The following is a 27,514-nucleotide window of genomic DNA, read 5'->3' as shown; positions in this document are numbered from 1 at the left end:
GCCTCTTGCACACCCCCTACTGGGGATATGCCGGCAACCAAGGTACATGCCCTTGACCGGAATCGAACCCAGGTCCTTCAGTCCCCAAGCCAACGCTCCATCCATTGAGCCAAACCGGTTTCGGCATAAAGTAGTTTCTTGATCAAAGAATTATACTTTTAACTTCCCTGGTCTCCTTCCTAGAAATGAGTATACATTTTTAGTATGTCCAACTTTTATTTTTCTATTGCCTCTAAGTTTAAAAAATATTTGTATTATAATAATTCACAGTGTTTCACAGAAAAATAGTTTTACTCATTTTCTACATGAAAAAGGCAGACTTTAAAAAAACAAAACATTATTTTACAATCCATTCAAGCTGTCAGCATCATCCACACAGTGAGGTCATCCAGACAGGACCATATGTGTTTGTCAACCCTTGGAACCTACTAATATCATGTACATATTAGTTAGATATGTGGTAACTCCAGGGAGATGCTCAAAAGAGGCAACTTACATGTTTGTGAGGCATACCTATCTTTCACGTGAGGATAATCCAGTCATGTCCAGTCCCTTTGTTTATTGTGGATTTGTGCCTTTTGAAGAGGACAGAGTCCAGGTCATAGGCCCATGTTGAGAGCAGGCTGTGCCCCCGCCTGCCCATTCCCACTCTTAAAGACATCTGTCTGGCAGAGAACATATCTGGAGATGAGTTTGTGAAAAGTATAGCGGAAGTCTTGGTTCCTGTAGGCATAAACAATGGGATTGACAACTGAGTTGGCATGTGACAGGAGAATAGCCATATTCATTGCCCACTTGGGCTTTTCCTTAGCATGAACTGGCTGAAAAAGGGTGACACAGTTGATGGCATGCACTGGTAGCCAGCACAAAGCAAAAATTCCCACGATCATGGCCAGGGACTTAGCGGCGTGAATCTCTCGCTGGAGGATGGTCCTTGAGTGGTCCATCAGCTCGGTACGCTGCAGCTGCTTGCAGGCCACCATGAAGATCTTGATGTAGATCACCAGCATGATGAGCAGTGGGGGCAGGACACACCCGAAGAAGTTGAAATATACCATGTAGCTCATGGGGACCACATTCTCAAAAAGACACTTCACAAGGCAGCAGCTTTCATTCCTGGCTCCGTCCCAGGGCTCTGTGCAGTTGATGGCACTGTCTTTACTGTTCCAGCCCAGAAAAGGGGTCAGTCCGATGCCAAAGGCAAGCACCCAGAGGACAGCAATGACTCTTCTTGCTCGGCTCCCAGTGACCAAACTCTTATATCTGTTCAAAAGAACATCATCTGTTATTGTCATTTTATAGTTCTCTGCAACCAAAGTCCAGAATCCCACCTCTGCTATTGTTCCATGGCCTTGACTGCTAATGCCGTTGAGGTCCACCCTCAAAGGGCACCATGGCCTTGTACTCTCAGCACTAAAGGCACAAACAAGTTCAATAAGGGACGCTTAGGTGACAAGGTGACACCTGAACAAAAGCCTGGAGCAGTGAAGGTTGGCCCTTGGAGTCAGCACTACCTGGTGGCTCTGGTCAAAAATCCTGGTCTCTCACAAATACTCAAGAGGTTTGCCTTGAACTAGGGCAGGAATCATCCCCGAATACCTCTGCTGGAGAACACGAGTCTGGCAAAGTCCCATCTCTACTAGCAGCAAAGTTTATAGGGAAATATCAAATACTAACTTTTAAGTAAGTTTAAACCATTAAATCTTATTTAAAAATCACTAGAAATCAGAATATACATTTAGATATTTTGCTATAAAGTAGTCCATATGTGGCTTATAGCAAAGCTATACATTTAGCCATTAATAACTGCTCCATAAGTATGCATTCAATGTAATGTATTGAGTAAGTGAAATATATTTCCTTAACTTCTGGGAAGGAAATTTGGAAAGTTAGATACACATTACCTTAAGACTTGGCTATGGAAAATGCCCCATTTTCTTTGCCTACATACTTTTCAGCATAACCCACAGAGCCCTCCAGGCCTCGGCCACATACCCAGGGCCTGTCATTCCTCATCAATGGCTCATCTGGCTCAGGCTGCTCTCAAAATCAGATAAAACGTGTTCTGATACAAGAACACATGTTTTATCTGATATTTTTTATCACTTCTCAGGTAGTGATGGCCTGTTCCACTCTGGCCTTATACACACACCAGTTATAGAACTTGTTTTATCTGTTACATTTGTCCTCTCAATTACAATGCCAACCCCTGAGGGACCAGGGCCTTGTACCTTTGTATTGATACTAGAGGCCTGGTGCACTTGGGGGAGGTGGTCCCCTCAGCCCAACCTGCGCCTTCTCCAATCTGGGACCCCTCGGGGGATGACATCCCTCTCACAATCCAGGACTGCTGGCTCCCAACTGCTCGCCTGCCTGCCTGATTGCCCCTAACCACTTCTGCCTGCCAGCCTGATCACCCCTAACCACTCCTCTGCCAGTCTGATTGACAATGAAAACAAGTTAATTTTTCCTCACTAGCAGATAGTTTCCCATTCTAGCAGCCTTTGAATCACATGACCAAATGCCAAGTTTTAGAGACTACAACTGCAGGCCTTTGCCCACAGGGTCTACTGCCCGGGCACTAAGCTGCTGGCTCAGACCATGTCTCCTGAGATCAAAACCACGATCCCAGTTTATAGATGTGAAAACAGGCTCACCGAGGCTAAATTATTGGCCTGATGGCCCTACACTGCAGTCAGGACACAAACCCAGTCTAATCTGACTCAGATTTTGCCAAAAGGAGCCATTTACAGCTCTTCTCTCAAATCCCAGCTCCGCCCCTGCCTGACCCAGTCGCAGGTCAGCAGCTCCACTTCTGCCTCAGATACACTGGCTCCTGCCCACGCTGCCTGCAGGTCCCATGGAGCGGCCGCTGGGAACTGTGCTCACAGGAACAGGCGTCTGCTACTTCAGTGGATAGTCCTTAAATGGTGACAAAGAGCCCTGCCTGCATGGCTCAGTGGTTGGGTGTCAACCTTTGAACCAGAAGGTTATGGTTTGACACGGTTGGGGCACATGCCTGGATTGTGGGCTTGATCCCCCCACTGGGATGTGCAGGAGGCAGCTGGTCAATGACTCTCATCATTGATGTTTCTATCTCCCTCTCCCTCTCCCTCTCTAAATTTAAATAAAAAATTTTAAAGACAACAAAGAGACTCACTATTCTGCTGGAGGACACACCTAGATCGGAGGAGAGGTGTGGGCTCCAAAGACAATACTTCAGCATCAGAGCGCCAGCTCCAGGGTGCAGAACAGTGCCCTGCGGCCCTGCCTGGGACAGTGCAAGACGGTCAGCGTGCTGTGGGAAGCAGCAGGCGTCCCTGCCCTGGGCAGGGTGCTGGAAGGGGGCCCCCGTCTCTGGCACGGTGTGCAGGCTCTCAGGACCTCCTGCCGTTCCTCTCCCATCCCACTCACGCTGTGCTTCCCGGAGGCCCCTCTCCCGCCCGGCCCCACGCCTTGCTCCTGGTGCCCGGCTCTCAGAACACGCGCGTGTACGTGTGTGTGTGTGTGTGTGTGTGTGTGTGTGCGCGCGCGCGCGCACGCGCACGTGTGTGTGTGTGTGTGTGTGAGTGTGTGTGTGTGTGTGGGAGTGTGTGTGTGTGTGTGTGTGTGTGTGTGTGTGTGTGTGTGAGTGTGTGTGTGTGTGAGTGTGTGTGTGAGTGTGAGTGTGTGTGAGTGTGTGTGTGTGTGAGTGTGTGTGTGTCCAAAGCATTCCTGAAAGGTGGGCCCGCCTTCCTGCAGCTGCCCCTGCCAGCCAGCGCTCTCCCGTGGCGGCACTGAGCACAGCAGTGCCGGCAGGAAGCAGACATGGTCCCAGGTGTAGGAAGCAAATGAAAGGCCGTGTTCAGTGAAGGCAGCGTGGGCAGCCTTGTCATTCCTAACAGGCAGGCCAGTTCCAGCCCCGCAAAAGGGCGTTCTGTGAAAGCCCACTGCTGGGCACAGCGCACGGGGACGCCCGGCTCCAGGGAGGAGCTCATTAGCCAGAGCCAGAACAGCAGCCACAGGAGAGACTCGCCAAAGGGACAGCGGACACTGAGGCCGCAGTCAGAGGGTGCGGGTCCTGCCTAACGATCGCCGACCTACTTCTGGGGCAGGGTCTCCCCACTCCGCCGCCCACGGGACCAGCCAGCTCCTCGTGGGGCTCACACACTGCGGGACCACACGGAGCGCTGTGGCCACCGAGGCCGTGGGTCCGGGACTTCATGTTCTGTCCAGCTCACAGCGGCATTCCTCTCTACCACAACACTTCTGCTTTAAAGCATCGTGTGTTCTTAGAAAACCTCATATTCTCTAAAACTGCACATGAATATCAGGACTGACCACTCAACACCTACCAATTCCGTAACCGGAGCGCTAAGAAAGAACTTCGGACTGTCCAGGCGCCAGCGGCGGGGCTGGGGGGCTGCCTCAGGGAGGGAGTACATCCCCGAAAGTCTAATGCAAAACTACCGAACGACCAGCGCAGGCCGACAGTGCCACGCAGGCACTCCGAGGAACTCCGAGCCAAGCGCCCATCAGCACGCTGGGCACCCGGGCCCGTCCTGGCAGGGCGGCTGGGACTGGCGTCCTGGGGAGCGAGCCCCAGGGGGACAATGTCTTCGCCCCCTGGGTCCTGAGTGCCCAGCGGCTCCTGCTGCCCCGCCACCGCCCGGGCCCAGCCGCCACCTGCGCGTCTGTCCGCTGAAGGTGGTAGAGCCCTCCCCATCCCGCTCCCTCTGCCCGCAGAGCCCAGGGGAACCGGGCAGCGTCCCAGCGCACCCGCCACACGCTGCGGCCTGTCCCAGCGCACCCGCCGCACGCACTGCGGCCTGTCCCAGCGCACCCGCCGCACGCACTGCGGCCTGTCCCAGGGCACCCGCCGCACGCACTGCGGCCTGTCCCAGCGCACCCGCCACACGCTGCGGCCTGTCCCAGGGCACCCGCCACACGCTGCGGCCTGTCCCAGGGCACCCGCCACACGCTGCGGCCTGTCCCAGGGCACCCGCCACACGCACTGCGGCCTGTCCCAGGGCACCCGCCGCACGCACTGCGGCCTGTCCCAGGGCACCCGCCGCACGCACTGCGGCCTGTCCCAGCGCACCCGCCGCACGCACTGCGGCCTGTCCCAGGGCACCCGCCACACGCTGCGGCCTGTCCCAGGGCACCCGCCGCACGCACTGCGGCCTGTCCCAGGGCACCCGCCACACGCTGCGGCCTGTCCCAGCGCACCCGCCACACGCTGCGGCCTGTCCCAGCGCACCCGCCACACGCACTGCGGCCTGTCCGGAAACGCCCTGCTGCACGGGCGGGTTCCCGCTCACCTTCCTCCAGCCTGCACCTCTGTCCCCCGCTCTGCTCCCTCCCGACCTGCGCCACACGAGCGTGTTTAACGCCCACTTGGTGGCTCTGAACAAAACGAGACGTGTGTGCGCGCGCGAGTGCGCCTTGTGCTTCAGCTTCTAGTTCAGACGAGGAGTCTGTATAAGAGCTTGAAGGTTCATCTATTGAGTAGTTGTTTCTCATTTTTCAGGTTTCTTTGGAACCAATCAGGGTTCTTTCTTTTTCTTTTTTAAAAAATATATTTCATTGTTTTTTTTACAGAGCAGAAGGGAGAGGGGGAGATAGTTAGAAATATCAATGAGGAGAAACATCAATCAGCTGCCCAGGCACGTGCCCTTGACCAGAATCCTACCTGGGACCCTTGAGTCCGCAGGCTGACGCTCTATCCACTGAGTCAAACCAGTTAGGGCAAAACAGGGTTTCTTAAAAGTTGTCATGGACAGAAGAAGCAATAGAAAATTTGAACAGCACTACATCTAGTAAAGAAATAGAATACACAACCAAGAACCTTCCCACACAGAAAACTTAGTGTTTCCCTGAAAATAAGACATCCTCCGAAAATAAGACCTACTTACAGGTTTCCTTCTGAGTGAAATATAAGGCATCCCCCCAAAAATAAGCCCCCCCCCCCAGGCTAAACATGAGAGATTTGGTCCACTGATTCTGAAAGAAATGGAGTCACAAGAAATTCACCAGGAAATTCAGGAATTGGATTGATATGATGATGTTCCAGAAGATGAGGACATGATTATCATTGAATGAATGAGTAAATTCTTGATACTGTAGGATTCACAGTTTGTCTGGTTTGTGTTGACAACTACCGTACTACCGTATCGTATGAAGGTAATAAATTTCCTTTATTTTCATTTAACAATAAATGTGTACCGTATTCTTCTTCATGGAAAAATAAGACATCCCCTGAAAATAAGACCTAGCGCATCTTTGGGAGCAAAAGTTAATATAAGACACTGTCTTATCTTCGGGGAAACAGGGAAAGGCCCACGTGCCTTCTCTAATGAATTCTATCAGACATGTAAGGAACAAATAAAGCCATTCTCACACAAAGTGAGCAGACACCGTTTGGTTCTACTCATACGAAGTCCGGGTCTGGGGGTGGGGCGGTCTCGCACTCACTGTTTGTGGGACTCCGGGAGGCCCCAGCTCGGGCAGCCTGCGGGAAGGACAGTGCCCACCGGCCGCCAGACAGCCGAGGAGGCGGCCCGCCGCCCGCTCCCGAGGGCCCCCTCCTCCCACACGCCCCTTGGGAACCGGCTGACCCAGCGGGGCTGGCCTGCGCCCACTGCCACTGGAAAGGTGGCGGGAAGAGATGCCATTGTCCTCAGTCACCCCAGGGCGATGGGCGAGGGTGCCGGCGCGCCCTCCAGCTCAGCGCGCCAACCTGTGGCCCGGTGGCCGTGAGGTCCGAAGGTCGGCGACCGCGGGCCCAGGGGGCTCTGACAGTGACCCACCCCCCCGAGACTGCGGAGGGGCCAGGACGAGGTCTCCCCCAGCTCCCCGTGGAGGCGGCTCTTTTGGGGAGTCCCATATTTTGGTCTCATATCGGGAGGGACTCAGGGACAGCCCAAGGCTGCTGGTTCCAGACTCTGACCGCCGTCCCCTGGAACAGGGCCTGGAGCGAAAGGGCGCTGCGGGCACCAGGCAGAGCAGGCCGGACCTCCCGGCGGGCGGGAGCGCCTGTGCTGGCGGAGGACACGGGACGGACGTGCCACGACGGGATGCTAACGATCACGTGGTTATAGTGGCATCTCAGGTTCTCCCGGAACCACTTCTCCCTTCGTAATGAGTAGATGCCTTGTGGGAGATACGTGAGACTCTGCCAATACCCTGCTTGTCATCAAACTTCACCAGTGGGTTTCAACAGCTGCTGATCGTTCTCGCCCAAGCCAGTTAGTAATGACAGGATGTCAAAGGATGCGCTGCTTAACCCTGTCACCCCACCCATTCCTGACGAGAGTCGGCGGGGTAAAGGACACTCCGGGCAGGGAGAACAGGGTGTGCAAAGGCCTGACTTCAGGAAGATGCAGGAACTAAGAGGCGGCCTGAGAAGCCAGAGCAGAGAAGCAAAGGCGAGAGGGAGCAGGAGGGGCCGGGAGAAGGGAGGAGCCGGGGAGCTGAGGCCTCCTCCTACGGCCTGAACACGGGGAAGGAAAGGGGTACAATCAGGTGCTCATAGAAAGACTGCTGCTCTGACCGAACGGTGAGAGGGCCGTGTGGGGCAAACCTGGCCGCCTGGCCGGGAGGCAGAGTGGGCAGAGAAGCGGCCAGAGGGCCAGTTTAAGAAGCGCAACCGAAAGGACCATTTCTGTAAAGTCTCAGTAAAGCTTTGTCTTCTCTACCTTCTCTCTTAAAAGGCGATGTGGCAGCGGTGTTACACTCAGCATGGAAACTGAGAAGCACGTACTGAAAGCTGTGGGCGATGGAAGCAAACGGGCCGTAAACCAGAGGAGCTCAGTGTGCCTCAGTGGCTGCGGAGAGCCGTCACAGCCTGAGCACTGGCCGTGCAGGCTTCCCACAGGCGGAGGCTGGGTCCACAGCCCCTTTGGTTTCCGGGATCCTCCTGTCCTGGTCTCCTGGTGGCCCCTCTGCTGCAAACGCCAGCCTGCCCTGGTGTCGGTGTTCAGAGTCACATCTCAAATATCTCTAGACTCAGCCTCCATCTCCACAGCCTCTGCCTGGCCGTGCTTCCCTCCCTCCCGCGCGAGGAACGGCCAGCCTACACACTCATCCCCTCTGACCCCTCCTGCCACCAGAATGGCTGTCTTGTAATGCAAGCCAGACCATGTCAAACTCCTGATTAAAATCCTGCATCGGCCTGCCAGGTTCCACCTCGCTGGCATTCTCAGAATGTCTCACTTAAATGACAGTAGAAAACACAAAAGGAAATAAATTCATAACCACCCTAAAATGGAAATGGAAGGTGACCTCAGCAAAACAGAGATTAACGAGTTTCTAGAAACCAGAGGCAGGCAGGGTCATGAGGACAGCGCCCGGAACCAGAAGCCAGGGCGGCAGGAAGAGAGGCCGCTCTCCCCAGGGCCAGGCTGCAGCCTGCAAGTGAGCCGAGGAGGGAGAGACGGTGTGGGCCACCCCACGGCCCTCCCCACCGGGCGGGCATCTGTTCCCACCGCCTGCCCTCCCAAAGCTGAATCTGGCACCCAGGGATGGGGGATGGCACCAGGGATGGGGGATGGCACCAGGGATGGGGGATGGCACCAGGGATGGGGGATGGCACCAGGGATGGGGGATGGCACCAGGGATGGGGGATGGCACCAGGGATGAGGGATGGGGTGGGGGAGGGCTCTAACTGCCTACTCTCCACCCCCTGAAGAGTCCAAAGAAGGTTTTTCAAAATTGTTTAAATTTTAATCTAAACCAAAAAAGTAAAAATGAATGCTAAATTTTAAAAAATAGAAAAATTGGAGGGAAAAGAAACTTTTCCAGAGGAGAATGAAAAGCTCAAGTATTAGAAAGTTATATATTGGAGAACATTTGAGAGACAAACGTGAAAGCAGCCAGGGAAGGGAAATATCCACCTCTCTATGGAGACTCCCAGGAGGAAACAACAGAGAAAATGGAGACAAGGAAATAATCAAGAAAACATTGTTTTTAACAACCTCAGAGCCGAAGACAGACCTCAGTACTCAGCCTGGAAAAGTCCAGGCAGTGCCACCCCATGGGGGAGGGGGCTGGGGCCGGTGCGAAATCTCAGGGCACTGTGGAATGATGAGCCGGGCTCAGACCAGAACCACTGCACCCCGACTTCCAGAGCAAGGCCCTCCGGCTCGGGGCCAGCTTCTGACCCCTGAGCCCACCAGCCAGGCGGCGGCAGATGGGAAACCAGAGGTCAGAGACTGTGACCGCCTTCGCAGTTCGCCTTTTCTCTGGTTTCAATTCTTCAACGTGCGGGGCAGAGGGCTGTGAGGGGCTTTGTGCCTTTCTGTGTTTCTGAATATTTACTCTGTGCAGACTGGTTGTTTCTGTCAAAACAAAAACAATGATACACATATCTTTTAACCTGCCCTGGCCGGTGGCGCCCCATGCACCAAAAGGCCGCAGGTTTGATTCCCGGGTCAGGTCACGTACAGGAGGCGGTTGGTATCTCTGAACCTCAAGCAATAAAAACAGTCTCCAGTGGGGATTAAAAAAATAAATTCATTAAAACAAGCCCTCCTTCATGGACTGACCAGTGCCCTGAGGACAACACCCAAGCTTCTCAGCGAGCGTCTGGCCCCCTCCATCTGCCTGCTCTCAGCCCTCAACGCCCTTCCTCCACCCCTGTGCTTCTGTGCACCTGCCCCCCTCAGCTCTAATGCTCCTTCCCCCCCACTCCCCAGTGCACCCCCTACCCCAGCATCAGCCCTCAGTCCCCACCCTGGGGCCTGTGCAGTCTGTTCTCAGCTTTAATTCCATGAAGAAGGCACACTTGCTATTTGCCATTACGTTTCTGCAGCCTGTTCGCCTCAGAGACCAAGCGCCGCCTACTGATGCCAAGACGAGAAGCCCTGGCCTGCTCCCCGAGACCAAGGCCAAGACCAGCCCCCCGAGACCAGCCCCCCTAGACCAGCCCCCCGAGACCAGCCCCCCGAGACCAGCCCCCTTAGACCAGCTCCCCTAGACCAGTCCCCTAGACCAGCCCCCCTAGACCAGCTCCCGAGACCAGCCCCCCTAGACCAGACCTCGAGACCAGCCCCCGAGACCAGCCCCCCTAGACCAGCCTCCCGAGACCAGCCCCCCTAGACCAGCCCCCGAGACCAGCCCCCCTAGACCAGCTCCCGAGACCAGCCCCCCTAGACCAGCCTCCGAGACCAGCCTCCCGAGACCAGCCCCCCTAGACCAGCCCCCGAGACCAGCTCCCCTAGACCAGCCTCCCGAGACCAGCCCCACTAGACCAGCCCCCCTAGACCAGCCTCTGAGACCAGCCCCCGAGACCAGCCCCCCGAGACCAGCCCCCCGAGACCAGCCCCCCTAGACCAGCTCCCGAGACCAGCCCCCCGAGACCAGCCCCCCTAGACCAGATCTCGAGACCAGCCCCCGAGACCAGCCCCCCTAGACCAGCCTCCCGAGACCAGCCCCCCTAGACCAGCCCCTGAGACCAGCCCCCCTAGACCAGCTCCCGAGACCAGCCCCCCTAGACCAGCCTCCGAGACCAGCCTCCCGAGACCAGCCCCCCTAGACCAGCCCCCGAGACCAGCTCCCCTAGACCAGCCTCCCGAGACCAGCCCCCCTAGACCAGCCCCCCTAGACCAGCTCCCGAGACCAGCCCCCGAGACCAGCCCCCCGAGACCAGCCCCCCGAGACCAGCCCCCCGAGACCAGCCCCCCTAGACCAGCCTCCGAGACCAGCCCCCCGAGACCAGCCCCCCTAGACCAGCCTCCCGAGACCAGCCCCCCGAGACCAGCCCCCGAGACCAGCCCCCCTAGACCAGCTCCCGAGACCAGCCCCCCGAGACCAGCCCCCCTAGACCAGACCTCGAGACCAGCCCCCCTAGTCCAGCCCCCCTAGACCAGCCCCCCGAGACCAGCCCCCCTAGACCAGCCTCCGAGACCAGCCCCCTGAGACCAGCCCCCCGAGACCAGCCCCCGAGACCAGCCCCCGAGACCAGCCCCCCGAGACCAGCCCCCCGAGACCAGCCCCCGAGAACAGCCCCCCGAGACCAGCCCCCCGAGACCAGCCCCCCTAGACCAGCTCCCGAGACCAGCCCCCCGAGACCAGCCCCCTAGACCAGCCCCCCTAGACCAGCTCCCGAGACCAGCCCCCCGAGACCAGCCCCCCTAGACCAGACCTCGAGACCAGCCCCCCTAGACCAGCCCCCCGAGACCAGCCCCCCTAGACCAGCCCCCCTAGACCAGCCTCCGAGACCAGCCCCCCGAGACCAGCCCCCCTAGACCAGCCCCCGAGACCAGCCCCCCTAGACCAGCCTCCGAGACCAGCCCCCTAGACCAGCCCCCCTAGACCAGCCTCCGAGACCAGCTCCCCGAGACCAGCCCCCCTAGACCAGCCCCCCGAGACCAGCCCCCGAGACCAGCTCCCCTAGACCAGCCCCCCGAGACCAGCCCCCGAGACCAGCCCCCCGAGACCAGCCCCCCGAGACCAGCCCCCCTAGACCAGCCCCCCTAGACCAGCCCCCCGAGACCAGCCCCCCTAGACCAGCTCCCGAGACCAGCCCCCCGAGACCAGCCCCCCTAGACCAGACCTCGAGAACAGCCCCCCTAGACCAGCCCCCCGAGACCAGCCCCCCTAGACCAGCCCCCCTAGACCAGCCTCCGAGACCAGCCCCCTGAGACCAGCCCCCCGAGACCAGCCCCCCGAGACCAGCTCCCGAGACCAGCCCCCCTAGACCAGCCCCCCTAGACCAGCCCCCTGAGACCAGCCCCCCTAGACCAGCCCCTGAGACCAGCCCCCCTAGACCAGCCCCCCTAGACCAGCTCCCGAGACCAGCCCCCCGAGACCAGCCCCCCGAGACCAGCCCCCCGAGACCAGCCCCCCTAGACCAGCCTCCGAGACCAGCCCCCTGAGACCAGCCCCCCTAGACCAGCCCCCGAGACCAGCCCCCCGAGACCAGCTCCCGAGACCAGCCCCCCGAGACCAGCACCCCTAGACCAGCCTCCCAAGACCAGCCCCCCTAGACCAGCCCCTGAGACCAGCCCCCCTAGACCAGCTCCCGAGACCAGCCCCCCTAGACCAGCCTCCGAGACCAGCCTCCCGAGACCAGCCCCCCTAGACCAGCCCCCGAGACCAGCTCCCCTAGACCAGCCTCCCGAGACCAGCCCCCCTAGACCAGCCCCCCTAGACCAGCTCCCGAGACCAGCCCCCGAGACCAGCCCCCCAAGACCAGCCCCCCGAGACCAGCCCCCCGAGACCAGCCCCCCTAGACCAGCCTCCGAGACCAGCCCCCCGAGACCAGCCCCCCTAGACCAGACCTCGAGACCAGCCCCCCTAGACCAGCCCCCCTAGACCAGCCTCCCGAGACCAGCCCCCCTAGACCAGCCCCCGAGACCAGCCCCCCTAGACCAGCTCCCGAGACCAGCCCCCCGAGACCAGCCCCCCTAGACCAGACCTCGAGACCAGCCCCCCTAGTCCAGCCCCCCTAGACCAGCCCCCCGAGACCAGCCCCCCTAGACCAGCCTCCGAGACCAGCCCCCTGAGACCAGCCCCCCGAGACCAGCCCCCGAGACCAGCCCCCGAGACCAGCCCCCCGAGACCAGCCCCCCGAGACCAGCCCCCGAGACCAGCCCCCCGAGACCAGCCCCCCGAGACCAGCCCCCCTAGACCAGCTCCCGAGACCAGCCCCCCGAGACCAGCCCCCCTAGACCAACCTCGAGACCAGCCCCCCTAGACCAGCCCCCCTAGACCAGCCCCCCTAGACCAGCCTCCGAGACCAGCCCCCCGAGACCAGCCCCCCGAGACCAGCCCCCGACACCAGCCCCCCGAGACCAGCCCCCCGAGACCAGCCTCCCGAGACCAGCCCCCGAGACCAGCCCCCCGAGACCAGCCTCCGAGACCAGCCCCCTGAGACCAGCCCCCCGAGACCAGCCCCTGAGACCAGCCCCCGAGACCAGCCCCCGAGACCAGCCCACCGAGACCAGCTCCCGAGACCAGCCCCCCGAGACCAGCCCCCCGAGACCAGGCCCCGAGACCAGCTCCCCTAGACCAGCCCCCCGAGACCAGCCCCCCTAGACCAGCCTCCGAGACCAGCCGCCCGAGACCAGCCCCCCGAGACCAGCCCCCGAGACCAGCCCCCCCGAGACCAGCCCCCCGAGACCAGCTCCCCGAGACCAGCTCCCCTAGACCAGCCCCCCGAGACCAGCCCCCCTAGACCAGCTCCCGAGACCAGCCCCCCGAGACCAGCCCCCCTAGACCAGACCTCGAGACCAGCCCCCCTAGACCAGCCCCCCGAGACCAGCCCCCCTAGACCAGCCCCCCTAGACCAGCCTCCGAGACCAGCCCCCCGAGACCAGCCCCCCTAGACCAGCCCCCGAGACCAGCCCCCCTAGACCAGCCTCCGAGACCAGCCCCCTAGACCAGCCCCCCTAGACCAGCCTCCGAGACCAGCTCCCCGAGACCAGCCCCCCTAGACCAGCCCCCCGAGACCAGCCCCCGAGACCAGCTCCCCTAGACCAGCCCCCCGAGACCAGCCCCCGAGACCAGCCCCCCGAGACCAGCCCCCCGAGACCAGCCCCCCTAGACCAGCCCCCCTAGACCAGCCCCCCGAGACCAGCCCCCCTAGACCAGCTCCCGAGACCAGCCCCCCGAGACCAGCCCCCCTAGACCAGACCTCGAGACCAGCCCCCCTAGACCAGCCCCCCGAGACCAGCCCCCCTAGACCAGCCCCCCTAGACCAGCCTCCGAGACCAGCCCCCTGAGACCAGCCCCCCGAAACCAGCCCCCGAGACCAGCCCCCCGAGACCAGCTCCCGAGACCAGCCCCCCTAGACCAGCCCCCCTAGACCAGCCCCCTGAGACCAGCCCCCCTAGACCAGCCCCTGAGACCAGCCCCCCTAGACCAGCCCCCCTAGACCAGCCCCCCTAGACCAGCTCCCGAGACCAGCCCCCCGAGACCAGCCCCCCGAGACCAGCCCCCCGAGACCAGCCCCCCTAGACCAGCCTCCGAGACCAGCCCCCTGAGACCAGCCCCCCTAGACCAGCCCCCGAGACCAGCCCCCCGAGACCAGCTCCCGAGACCAGCCCCCCGAGACCAGCCCCCCTAGACCAGCCCCTGAGACCAGCCCCCCGAGACCAGCTCCCGAGACCAGCCCCCCTAGACCAGCCCCCCGAGACCAGCCCCCCTAGACCAGCCTCCGAGACCAGCCCCCTGAGACCAGCCCCCCTAGACCAGCCCCCGAGACCAGCCCCCCGAGACCAGCTCCCGAGACCAGCCCCCCGAGACCAGCCCCCCTAGACCAGCCCCTGAGACCAGCCCCCCGAGACCAGCTCCCGAGACCAGCCCCCCGAGACCAGCCCCCCTAGACCAGCCCCCCGAGACCAGCCCCCGAGACCAGCCCCCCTAGACCAGCTCCCCTAGACCAGTCCCCTAGACCAGCCCCCCTAGACCAGCTCCCGAGACCAGCCCCCCTAGACCAGACCTCGAGACCAGCCCCCGAGACCAGCCCCCCTAGACCAGCCTCCCGAGACCAGCCCCCCTAGACCAGCCTCCGAGACCAGCCTCCCGAGACCAGCCCCCCTAGACCAGCCCCCGAGACCAGCTCCCCTAGACCAGCCTCCCGAGACCAGCCCCACTAGACCAGCCCCCCTAGACCAGCCTCCGAGACCAGCCCCCGAGACCAGCCCCCCGAGACCAGCCCCCCGAGACCAGCCCCCCGAGACCAGCCCCCCTAGACCAGCTCCCGAGACCAGCCCCCCGAGACCAGCCCCCCTAGACCAGATCTCGAGACCAGCCCCCGAGACCAGCCCCCCTAGACCAGCCTCCCGAGACCAGCCCCCCTAGACCAGCCCCTGAGACCAGCCCCCCTAGACCAGCTCCCGAGACCAGCCCCCCTAGACCAGCCTCCGAGACCAGCCTCCCGAGACCAGCCCCCCTAGACCAGCCCCCGAGACCAGCTCCCCTAGACCAGCCTCCCGAGACCAGCCCCCCTAGACCAGCCCCCCTAGACCAGCTCCCGAGACCAGCCCCCGAGACCAGCCCCCCGAGACCAGCCCCCCGAGACCAGCCCCCCTAGACCAGCCTCCGAGACCAGCCCCCCGAGACCAGCCCCCCTAGACCAGACCTCGAGACCAGCCCCCCTAGACCAGCCCCCCTAGACCAGCCTCCCGAGACCAGCCCCCCTAGACCAGCCCCCGAGACCAGCCCCCCTAGACCAGCTCCCGAGACCAGCCCCCCGAGACCAGGCCCCCTAGACCAGACCTCGAGACCAGCCCCCCTAGTCCAGCCCCCCTAGACCAGCCCCCCGAGACCAGCCCCCCTAGACCAGCCTCCGAGACCAGCCCCCGAGACCAGCCCCCCGAGACCAGCCCCCCGAGACCAGCCCCCGAGACCAGCCCCCCGAGACCAGCCCCCCGAGACCAGCCCCCGAGACCAGCCCCCCGAGACCAGCCCCCCGAGACCAGCCCCCCTAGACCAGCTCCCGAGACCAGCCCCCCGAGACCAGCCCCCCTAGACCAGACCTCGAGACCAGCCCCCCTAGACCAGCCCCCCTAGACCAGCCCCCCTAGACCAGCCTCCGAGACCAGCCCCCCGAGACCAGCCCCCCGAGACCAGCCCCCGACACCAGCCCCCCGAGACCAGCCCCCCGAGACCAGCCCCCCGAGACCAGCCCCCCGAGACCAGCCCCCGAGACCAGCCCCCCGAGACCAGCCTCCGAGACCAGCCCCCTGAGACCAGCCCCCCGAGACCAGCCCCTGAGACCAGCCCCCGAGACCAGCCCCCGAGACCAGCCCCCCGAGACCAGCTCCCGAGACCAGCCCCCCGAGACCAGCCCCCCGAGACCAGCCCCCGAGACCAGCTCCCCTAGACCAGCCCCCCGAGACCAGCCCCCCTAGACCAGCCTCCGAGACCAGCCGCCCGAGACCAGCCCCCCGAGACCAGCCCCCGAGACCAGCCCCCCCGAGACCAGCCCCCCGAGACCAGCTCCCCGAGACCAGCTCCCCTAGACCAGCCCCCCGAGACCAGCCCCCCTAGACCAGCTCCCGAGACCAGCCCCCCGAGACCAGCCCCCCTAGACCAGACCTCGAGACCAGCCCCCCTAGACCAGCCCCCCGAGACCAGCCCCCCTAGACCAGCCCCCCTAGACCAGCCTCCGAGACCAGCCCCCCGAGACCAGCCCCCCTAGACCAGCCCCCTAGACCAGCCCCCCTAGACCAGCCTCCGAGACCAGCTCCCCGAGACCAGCCCCCCTAGACCAGCCCCCCGAGACCAGCCCCCGAGACCAGCTCCCCTAGACCAGCCCCCCGAGACCAGCCCCCGAGACCAGCCCCCCGAGACCAGCCCCCCGAGACCAGCCCCCCTAGACCAGCCCCCCTAGACCAGCCCCCCGAGACCAGCCCCCCTAGACCAGCTCCCGAGACCAGCCCCCCGAGACCAGCCCCCCTAGACCAGACCTCGAGACCAGCCCCCCTAGACCAGCCCCCCGAGACCAGCCCCCCTAGACCAGCCCCCCTAGACCAGCCTCCGAGACCAGCCCCCTGAGACCAGCCCCCCGAGACCAGCCCCCGAGACCAGCCCCCCGAGACCAGCTCCCCGAGACCAGCTCCCCTAGACCAGCCCCCCGAGACCAGCCCCCCTAGACCAGCTCCCGAGACCAGCCCCCCGAGACCAGCCCCCCTAGACCAGACCTCGAGACCAGCCCCCCTAGACCAGCCCCCCGAGACCAGCCCCCCTAGACCAGCCCCCCTAGACCAGCCTCCGAGACCAGCCCCCCGAGACCAGCCCCCCTAGACCAGCCCCCGAGACCAGCCCCCCTAGACCAGCCTCCGAGACCAGCCCCCTAGACCAGCCCCCCTAGACCAGCCTCCGAGACCAGCTCCCCGAGACCAGCCCCCCTAGACCAGCCCCCCGAGACCAGCCCCCGAGACCAGCCCCCCTAGACCAGCCCCCCGAGACCAGCCCCCGAGACCAGCCCCCCGAGACCAGCCCCCCGAGACCAGCCCCCCTAGACCAGCCCCCCGAGACCAGCCCCCCTAGACCAGCTCCCGAGACCAGCCCCCCGAGACCAGCCCCCCTAGACCAGACCTCGAGACCAGCCCCCCTAGACCAGCCCCCCGAGACCAGCCCCCCTAGACCAGCCCCCCTAGACCAGCCTCCGAGACCAGCCCCCTGAGACCAGCCCCCCGAGACCAGCCCCCCGAGACCAGCTCCCGAGACCAGCCCCCCTAGACCAGCCCCCCTAGACCAGCCCCCTGAGACCAGCCCCCCTAGACCAGCCCCTGAGACCAGCCCCCCTAGACCAGCCCCCCTAGACCAGCCCCCCTAGACCAGCTCCCGAGACCAGCCCCCCGAGACCAGCCCCCCGAGACCAGCCCCCCGAGACCAGCCCCCCTAGACCAGCCTCCGAGACCAGCCCCCTGAGACCAGCCCCCCTAGACCAGCCCCCGAGACCAGCCCCCCGAGACCAGCTCCCGAGACCAGCCCCCCGAGACCAGCCCCCCTAGACCAGCCCCTGAGACCAGCCCCCCGAGACCAGCTCCCGAGACCAGCCCCCCTAGACCAGCCCCCCGAGACCAGCCCCCCTAGACCAGCCTCCGAGACCAGCCCCCTGAGACCAGCCCCCCTAGACCAGCCCCCGAGACCAGCCCCCCGAGACCAGCTCCCGAGACCAGCCCCCCGAGACCAGCCCCCCTAGACCAGCCCCTGAGACCAGCCCCCCGAGACCAGCTCCCGAGACCAGCCCCCCTAGACCAGCCCCCTGAGACCAGCCCCCGAGACCAGCTCCGTCTGAGGAGAGAGGCAGGATGAAGGCCAGGTGGTCAGACAGATGCCTCACGCCCACTGGCCAGGGCAGCCTTCTTCCCTCAGCTGGCCACATTCCTCTCGAGCAGCCTTCTCGGTCCTGGTAATGCTTAAAGGGCCCCATCCTAGTTTGCTGCTCACTCCCTTCCACCACAGGGACCTCTCCTCACTGGGCGTGTCCAGCTGACCACAGCGCCTGGAGGGCAGTGACCCGGGCTGACCGCACCCCCGCCCGCGGCCTGGTCTGCGGAGCCAGAGGGAGCTGCGGAGTGGACCTCACATCCAGTGTCCAGAGCGGCCCAGGGCATAGCCCTCGTGCCTGCGCCGCAGCGGACAGAGCGAAGCCAGGGCTCCACGGAGCGGGCCCCGCCCTGCCGGCGGCGTGCCCACGAGGCGGGGCCCGCGTGGCCGGGGAGGCGGCCGGGCGGAGTGCCACCTCCGAGTGTTAACTCCTGTCCTCTGCACCTTACTCTCCGGAACCGGACAGGTGGTGCTGAGCCCCAGGCCGCTCCCCGCGGTGCTGTGGCGGCCGCCTGCCCTTCCAAGCGCGCAGGGCAGCGGGCACAGGCCTGGGCAGGCAGGGTGGGCGGGCCTCCCTCCACAGCCCCGAGCCCGGGCTCCCAGGCTCCGCCCCCTCCCTGCCCGCTCCGCCGCAGGGTTCCCTCCAGCACCAGACAGGGGCTGGGCCACGCCGGGCAGCACCTGCTGCTGGTTTCCGGGCCGCGGCTGGCAGGTGGGGCTGAGAGGCCTGTACGGGCCATGGGGGCAAACAGCACAGAGCACAGCCGCCTCTCCTACCGCCCGGACTTTCTCTCCAGCCCTGCGCCGGGATGGCCACGCCAGGCCTGGGAGCCGGGGCAGGGCCCCCAGGGCCGGCCGCGCTGCCCCGGGCCCGCAGCTGAGCGGCCTGCTGCGGCTCTGCCCGCGCTCCTCAGGCCGTGAGGGCTCCCCTCTCCCCTCCCCTGCTGGACTCAGTGGGCCATCCTCTTCTACACCCGTAACCTCAGAGATCCCTCCTGTTCCTGGGATCTGCCATCTTGGCCTCCCTCCCAGTCCGTTTGCATATTCTCCCCACACGTCCCCGGAGGCGTGACACGCACACCCTCTCCACCAGTCACCCACGCATTCACCCGAATGTGGGTCCCTAGCTCATGCCTGGATCGTGCCCCCCCTCAGAGCTCACAGTCCGCTGAGACCACAGCCTGGCCAGGACGTGGGTGAAGGGCAGAGGCAGCGGAGGGAAGCCTCGGGTGGGGAGGGAGGGAGGCGGCAGAGCCGGGCTGGCGCAGGGCCTGTGGTGGTGAGTGAGGTGCGGAGGGTGCGGTGGCTACAGAGCCAGAGCCTTCGGGCCTTGAGGCCAGAGCGGAGCCTGGGTCTCAGGTGCCAGCGCACAGCTTAAGGAGGGGAGTGCCTGGCCTGGCAGCTTCCAGCCCCCTCTCCGGCAGCTGAGTAGAGAATGATTTAGGGGAGAGAGAGGCGTTGGGGGGCCCAGGGGAGCTGATCGGGAGCTGCTAAAAGGACACACACACACACACACACACACACACACACACGATATCCGAGATGCGGTCATTCAGATCAACCAAAAGGGGGCACTGCAGGGTGACCCCCGATTCCTGCCCACTCTTGGTGGCACCCCCTGGACTGAACTCTCGCCGGAACGTGTGGCCTTAACTGTTCTCGACGCCCTCGGGCTGAAGGCCAGGCAGACCCTCCTTCCGGTGCAGCCGCAGCTGCCATCTGCGCCAGCACCACCTCGGCTCCCGCCCCTTCTCTGCCATCCTCCCGCTAGGAATGCTGTGCTCTGAGCGGGGCTCAGGGCCCAGGGACGTGAGACCCAGGGCACGTCCAAGGGCTGGCTTTGCCCCAGCGGCCTGGACCTCGCCGTGCTGTTTTAGAGGGGAGACACCTCCTCCCAAACAGCTCTGGCCGTCCGCGTGCCCGAAGGCGGGCCTGGAGCCACGTCAGGGCTGGGCCCCGGCCCTGTCCACAGAGCGAGGAGAGCCCCACGTCTTCCTGACTCCAAGAGGGTTCGGACTCGGGGCCGGAAGTCCCCTGTTAGAGGAACGGATCCAGGAGCGACCCCACCCTATCCATAGGGCCTGGAATCTGCGTGTTAGCCCGCTCACAGGCCTGGCTCTCAGAGCAGGAAGTGCAGACACTGCGGAGGGACACAGCCTGCCCTCGGCGCCAGCCCGCAGGGCCCAGGAGCCCTGAGAACACGGAGCCCTTTCCGACCACAGGTGGGTGGGCCCTGGGGACGGTCAGACGCCAGGCCCTCCCGGACATGGACCTCCTCCTCCCTAAAGTCCTGCGGAGGCCAGCAGGGCGCAGTGCCTCCCCACTGAGCACCTGCCCTGCCCAGCGCTGCCTGAGCGCATGCAAAGGAGGGAGGGCCGGTGATTCACGTCTTTCCCCTGAACACACCCATCCCATCTTCCAGGTCTCCGCCCTGGACAAGAACCAGCAGATGGAACTTCCTGCTCCACCGGGCACAGGGGAATCTTCCAGTAACTCCGGGACGGGAGCGGGCCTCTGTGGACCTCTGCCAGGGGCATGCCCAGGGGCTGCCGGCATGGGGTGCGCCTGCTGGATGCCAACGTGCTGACCGAGAGGCAGGAAGGCCCCAGAGAAGAGTGTGCCACCCGGGGAACTGGCGATCCCGGGCTGTCACGGACGGGGCACAGGAGGCCTCCACCGGGTCAGGCTCCCGGCTGTAGAGCGGGCGGTTCCTGTCAGGCAGGGACCCAGGAACCCACAGGGCAGGCTCCAGGTGCGGTGCTGGGAAGGCCCGGCAATCCCACAACACGTTTCTCCGCAAGCCACCCACAGTCCCTGCCTTCTGGGGTTCCGGCAGCCAGAGGATGTAAACCGCCGCACACAGCTGACCTCACATTAAATCCTTCCCCCACTTCCTGCTCCCGCGGCAGTTCCTTGTCTCAGCCCCAAACCCAAAGGGATCCCCAGCTCACCCAACTCAGACCTGCCAACGGGCCCAAAGGCCGAGCAGAAGAATTCCAAGGAGCCCTGAGCTCCCAGACACACCCGCTCAGGAGCTCAACTCTCAATTTCCTGCCCGGCGGCGGCTCGTCCCCCGGCGGCTCCGTCCCCCCCACCCCCCGGCGGCTCCGTCCCCGGGCGGCTCCATCCCCCGGCGGCCCATCCCCCGGCGGCCCATCCCCCGGCGGCCCATCCCCCGGCTCCGTCCCCCGGCGGCTCCATCCCCCCTCTCCCCCCGGCGGCTCATCCCCCAGCGGCTCCGTCCCCCCCACCCCCGGCGGCCCATCCCCGGGCGGCTCCGTCTCCCCCCCCCGCCCCCGGGCGGCTCCATCCCCCCACCCCCGGCGGCTCATCCCCCGGCGGCTCATCCCCCGGCTCCGTCCCCCGGCGGCTCCCCCACGTTCTCAGGAGGAGAAGGAGCCTCCTCTTAAGAGCCTCGTGCGGGCGGGCGTGTGGCCGGCCGGGGCGGGCGGGGAGGAGGTCACAGGCCCGCACGAGGCTTTTAAAACGCGGGGGGACCCGCTCACCGCTGGGCGGAGGGACAGGCCCTGGCGCCCGCTAAGCCCACCCGCCCGCGGCCTCGGCGCCCCCGGCGCATTCCGATCTGAAGCTGGTGGTGGGCAGGGTCCGCTCTGCCCGCGGGAGTCCCCGCGCCCCAAGCTGCCTGGACTCCGCCCGGGGTCCGACCCCCGGGACCCCCAGGGCCGCAAAGAGGGGGTGCGACCAGCGAACCCCCGCTGCGGGGCTCCCACCGCCCGCGGAAGTGGCGCCTTTCCCGGCGTTTCCACGACCGGCGGCTCCGGGGCACCCTCCCGGCACCTCACAGCCGTCCCCACAGAGCTCCGCGCGAACGGGGAGCGGCCTCTGGGCCGGCCGGGACCCCGGGGTCCGGGCAGGGTGCTCGCCCCGGGGCTCCGCTGATCCGGGCGGGCGGAGGCGGGCTCACCGGAGCGGGACGCGGATGGCCAGGTAGCGGTCCACGGCCACGGCCAGCAGGCTGAAGATGGAGCTCTGCGTGAGCACCAGCACGAAGCAGGCGAGGAAGAGGCAGCTGTAGAAGTCGGTGCAGAAGCCCAGGCTGATGGTGACGGCGAAGGGGATGGCGAACAGCCCCACGGCCACGTCGGCCGCCGCCAGCGACGCCAGGAAGTAGTTGGTGGGCGTCTGCAGCGCGCTGGACGTGCCCACCGCGGCGCACACCAGCACGTTGCCCGCCACCGACAGCGCGGCCAGCGCCAGCTCCAGCGCCACGTACAGCGCGTCCTGCGCCTCCAGCGGCATCGCTGCCCGCGCCGCCGAGCGGGGACCGTGCGCCCCGCGGGCAGGGCCCGCCGGGACCCAGGCCGCCGCGCCTCTGGGGCGCCGGCGCCGGGCGCTCCGGACCCACCACAGGGCGGGGCGGGGAGGCGGGGCGCCCATTGGCCGGCGCGCCCGCCCGTCCCGGGCCCGCGGGCCCCGCCCCTCCCCGCCCCGCCGAGGTCCGTGCCCGCCGGAGAGCCACGGCCGGGGCCAGCATCCGACAGCCAAGTTCCCCAATTTCCCCGGTGCCCCTCCCGCCGGGTGTGTCCCGCGCTGTCGCTCTGCCTCCGCCCGGGCGCTCGGGGCCGCCGCTCGGGCCGTGGAGAGAGCGGGGACCGCGCCCGCCGCTGCCGGCTGCCCCCAAACACTCCACCAACGGCGGGTGTCCGGGACCTGAAGCCTTTGGAGGCTCCCATTGGACAGGCAGGGCTCGCCTTGCTGCCCGGATGAGATTCCTCCGGGAGGGTGGGGAGGTGCAGGCAGCGACGGGACCCCCGCTCGGCCCGACGGCGAGCGGACTCTGTGGCTGCAGCTCTGCGCGCACCACCTGCACCGGCGCCCGCCCTCCCCTCTGCCGGGCGCCTCCGGCTCCGCTTCTCCCCTGGCACATGATCCGCCCCTTCACCCCTCACCCCCACCCCCACCCTTCCCTAGAGCGCCGGTGCTCCAGGCGCTCTCTGTGCCCTCCACACCCGCCCTGGGGACACTCCCCAGGCCTCACTCGTGGCCCTGAGCACCTCCTGAGTGAGGGCCAGACCCCAGCATCCCTCTGCCCACACTTTTCACTCCGCCAGGAGAGCCCGAGGCCCCCAAATCCAGTCCGTCCAAAACCAAGCTCGTTTTCAACTCTCCTCAGACCTGTGTGCTCTCGTGGTACACTCGGCTATTGATCTTACTTCCCACCCCGCCCCTGCACCCTTCCCTGCACTCCTAGGGCGGGTGCTGACAATCAGGCTTCCAGAGCTCGCTCCTCTCCGCCCCAAGGAAGGCTTAGGGGGGTCCCTCCTCGCAGTGTGCCCGCACCGCCCCTCCCTCTGTTCTCCCTCTGTCTCCACTCTGCTCCATCCATCTGCCTCGTCCTCCCCAGCTCCATCCTTTCAGGGCACACGGGCTTTGCACCCCTCCATCGCTAGCAGTCACCGGATGAGGTGGCTGAGAAGGCTGTCGCACAGCCGGTAGGGATGCTTGCAAAGTTATGTAAAGCAAAAGGAAAACGTGGGGGTAACTGGTGAAGGATGGAGGGTTCATTTTGGGGGCGACAAGATGTTCTAACTGTGATGGCTGCACAGCTCTGTTATCTAAGAAAGGACTTTACACACTGTGAACAGTGGGGTGTGGCCCATGACTCCCATCTCAGGCTGGCTGTAACACAGCCCTCAGCCTCCAGCAGGCGGGAGCAGGACCGTTTGTCTGTGTAACAAGTGTTTCGTGTGGTTTTTCACTTCTATCATAACAAAACCTGATTCTATGTGAAAATACTGAAAGCCCACAGACTCCATGCTGTGTTCTGACCTCACCTTCTCCCCCACCCATGCTCCCACAGCACCTGACAGACTGTCACCGCCTGTGTGGTGAACTGGCGCCACCGAGGGACCACGAACACCAAACTCCTCTTAAGTTGGTGGCCGGTGAACAGATACAGGGCTTCCTGGGGAGGAGGCGGATGGGAAAGGCGTGGCAGTGGGGGGTATTGGGTAGGGATCATGCTGGGAAGGTTGTGCAGAGGCTTGCGCAGGCACAGCCACACCCTGGAGGGCAGAGAAGGGAAGAAAGTCTGCAGGGCCGGCTTCAACCACTAGGCGGGAGCGTTGTGTGGCTGCTGGAGGCGCAGGGCAAAGCCAGGGAGGTCACGGAGCAGCACCTGGCAGTGCAGCTGCAGGTGGCAGAGGGAGAGGCGGCAGCAGGATGGAAGCCTGCGGGCAGCTGTGAGTGCTTCCCGCTTCCCTGCAGCCTCCAGGCCCTGGCTTAGCTCCACCATGTTCTGTGCCTGGAATTCCCGGTTTTCCTTACCAGAGCCCATCCTCCTTGAGGAAACCAAATCATCTGGGTAGTAAGGGTCCCCATTACGAACCCCCCTCCCCCCGTCCCCCGTGCAGCCCACTGAGTCCCCCGTGACTGGTGCCCACCCCTGGACAGCCGTCAGCAGAGCCTCCCTCCTCTCCTCCTCCCCCCAGCCCAGCCCACACCTAGCACCGGGCTCCTTTACTCACACGACCACCCTCCCCTCTCCATCAAGTTTTTGTGAAGCAAACTGTATTATCCTGACCTCATCTACCCCAAGTCTGGAACTCACTCTGGGATTTAAACTGGACTCATGCAGCCAGGGAGGTGGCAGTAATGGTAACAGGCAATTATTGTTGAGGAAACAAGAAGAAAAGGTGGAGTCTGGAGGGAGCCATGAACGTTAGGATTAAAAAGCAGCGGGGGTGTGGACAGATCCCAGGTCTCAGGAACAGAGGACCCAGATTCCTGCCTCTGAGGTTTTCCTGGGACAAGTTAATTAATCGTGCATAAGACAGAACAACAATGCTAGCTGCACAGGATCACTACGAACCGGGACCGAGGAACCATCTACCATGGAACCTCTGACAGTGATGAGAGCATTTGGATGAATTAGGTTAGAGCCCTGGAAACCTGAGTGGGACTTCAATTGGTGAAAGTGGAAGGGAATGTTTTGTGGCCCCTCTGAGGCCCCTCTGTGGACCTCTTGCCGATGGCTGGCACCACCCTGTCACTCCCACTCCTGCTCCATCTTGCCTCAGCTGCCAGAGCAGAATCCAGGAGGCATCCAGGTGGCAATGCAGTACTCAGAGACGTTGTCAAAGACCACAGCTCTCTCTGTCTTTGGTTCTGTTTATTGTCTCCATGGTTACAGAAAGGTTGCCGCAGATGCAATCATTACTTCCTCAAGCAACCACAGAGAACGCAGAGGTGGGTTAGCTTCCACCATCGTTTATCATCATTGTCCTGGGTCACGTGCTACTCTACACTGAATGTGAGCATGGGGATGGAATTGTGCCTGGGTCAGACCAAACATGCCTGCCCAAATACGCTGTCATCTAAGTAATCTGTGGTGCTGCAAACTGAACAGCAAGGGAGGACAATGCACATTATCTTTCACTGTGCTACTGTCGGAGGGAATTTTCCACTTATAATCTGTGTCCCAGGCCTCACTGGCTTGTACATAAAAATTGGTTCTTGGGGTATTAAAAATAAGCTACACTGACACTCTCCCAGGACCAAACTGAAAATACAACTAAAATACAGAAAAAACAACCTTGAAAGTTCAACTGAAGACTCGCTGGAGAGAACCCTGATAACCAAGACGGAAAGTGGAGGCCACATAGAGACTGGTAGGAGGGAGGAGGTGCGGAGGGCTGGCTGGGTGCCCACAGACAGCAGCTAAAGGTCCAGAGGAATATCTCAGCTGAGGGGTTCCCACTGAGAACTCTGAGGTCTAATCCCCAAGCTGGGCTCTGCAGCCCAGAGCACCAGAACTGAGAAAGATGCCCACAGAACATCTGGCTGTGAAAAGCAGCAGGATTGCTGTCTGCCAGGGAAAGACAGCTGGAGATGCAGGTACTCTCTTAAAGGGCCAACACACAAAACTTCATATGTAGCCACTCACCTTGGACTCTGGCAAAGGGAGGGCAGAGTGGACCGGAGCTGAGTGAGAAGAGTCCAGGGTTGGGAGCTCTGGGATTGGGGCTCCAAGGGCAGCCACCCGATTCCTGTGCTGAGTCTGGAGAGAACATCTTTCTCCTATAGACCTCAGCTTTCCAGGTGTTTTCATCTGGGGGAAAGGCAGTCACCACACTCTGTTGGAAGAGCTCTCCCCCACGCTGTCATCCATAGCTCAAGGCCAACCATGTCTGATCACAATCACACTGCAGGCGGAGGAAGATCTCTGGAGGCTTTGTCTTTGTCTGATCTCCTTCTGGGCCTGGGGCTAGGAAAGGCAGATATCTTGTTCCTTTCCCAAAGCACCGGCCCCAGCAGAGAAAGCCACAAGCTGTTGATTACTGATAGCCCCAAACAGGGTACTCAGTGCCAATCAGAAACAGCATCTGACAGTGTCCTGCACTAGAGATTGGGAGTCATAGCAGATCTACCTAATACACAGACACAAATCCAAACAGGCAGTCAAAATGGGGAGACAAAAAAAACAAACAAAAAAAACACCACCAAGTGAAAAAAATAAGAGAATTCTCCTGAAGAAAGATAAATGAAATGGAGATAATAAATTTATCTGATATAGAGTTCTGAATAACGATGGTAAAGGTGCTCAGCAGCATGCTAAAAGATATAGTAACTATGAAAAAAGATCAGTTGGAAATAAAGAATGTCATGGCACTAATAAAGACCACAATGGGGAGGAATACACAGAAAATTAGGGGAAGCTGAGGATCAGAACAGTGAATTAAAAGACAGGATAGGAAAATTCACTCAGTCAAAGAATCAGAAAGAAAAAAAAAATTAAAAACAGGATAGCTTAAGGCAGCGTTTTTCAACCGCTGTTCCTGGTGTGCCGTAGGTGCACACAAGACAAGAATTTTATAATTTTTCACTATTTTGTTTACTTAATATTTCATAATAAAGTAATTATAAAATACTTTCTTTGTGTTTATTTGATTCCTATTCAAGAGAATTACTTTATATATAGTCAATGTAGGCACAGAGTTAAATTTTTTAACATTTTCTAATGGTGGTGTGCCTCGTGATTTTTTTCATGAAACAAGTGTGCCTTTGCCCAAAAAAGGTTGAAAAACACTGGCTTAAGGGAACTGTGGGGCAACATGAAATGTAACAATATTCACATAATAGGTATGCCAGAAAGGGAATAAAGTGAGCAAGGGATAGAGAATGTGTTTGAAGAAATAACTGCAGAAAACTTCCCTAACCTTGTGAAGAAAAACTTCATACAAAGTTCAGGAGGCACAGAGAGTCCCAAGCAAGAAGAACTCAAACAGACACATCATAATTAAAATGCCAAAAGTGAAAGACAAAGAGAGAATCTTAAAGACAGCAAGAGAAAAGCAATTTGTTACATACAAAGAAGCTCTCATAAGGCCTTCAGATGATTTCTCATCAGAAACTCTACAGGCCAGAAGGGAATGGCATGAAGTATTCAGGTAATAAAACCAAGAATTGGAAACCAAGATTACTACATCCAGCAAGGCTATCATTCAAAATAGATCATTGGATTCAGTCTTGAGTAGCCTAAGGCAGTGGTCTGCAAACTGCAGCTTTCGAGCCACATGTGGCTGTTTGGGCCCTTGAGTGTGGCTCAGCGGTAGAACCACTTCTTCAGAATAGACTCGCCCAGGCCGAAAACCGACTTCTGTGCCCGGGCCACGAAGCTTCAATCGCACTGTACACGCGCATCTGCACGTGGTATTTTTGGAAGAGCCACACTCAAGGGGCCAAAGAGCCGCATGTGGCTTGAGAGCCACGGTTTGCTGACCACTGGCCT

The 27,514-nt window shown here is 62.0% G+C and overlaps 1 protein-coding gene across 1 annotated transcript; it reads right to left on the bottom strand.

Moving 5' to 3' along the window:
• Positions 1-272: 272 nt before the first annotated feature.
• ADORA2B (adenosine A2b receptor) lies at positions 273-22,118 on the bottom strand. The gene is made up of 2 exons (XM_084861581.1): positions 21,689-22,118; positions 273-1,263 (listed from the first exon to the last, which is right to left on the bottom strand). The coding sequence occupies exons 1-2, from the start codon at positions 22,021-22,023 to the stop codon at positions 600-602; spliced, it is 999 nt and encodes a 332-aa protein (XP_084717707.1). The 5' UTR covers positions 22,024-22,118; the 3' UTR covers positions 273-599.
• Between the last annotated feature and the right edge of the window lie 5,396 nt (positions 22,119-27,514).

This window comes from Pipistrellus hanaki (assembly GCF_964339955.1).
Source record: "Pipistrellus hanaki genome assembly, chromosome: 16".
In the NCBI taxonomy this organism is placed as follows: domain Eukaryota; kingdom Metazoa; phylum Chordata; class Mammalia; order Chiroptera; family Vespertilionidae; genus Pipistrellus; species Pipistrellus hanaki.
Note: the sequence above shows the minus strand (reverse complement) of the source record. Positions and strands in the feature narration are given on the sequence as shown.

Bases quoted from the DNA above. Each gene is read 5' to 3' on its own strand.
- ADORA2B (XM_084861581.1), bottom strand. From the start codon at position 22,023: ATGCCGCTGGAGGCGCAGGACGCGCTGTACGTGGCGCTGGAGCTGGCG. The intron at 1,264-21,688 runs GTGAGCCCGCCT...TCTTTTGAACAG, and splicing joins GCCATCCGCGTCCCGCTCCG to ATATAAGAGTTTGGTCACTG.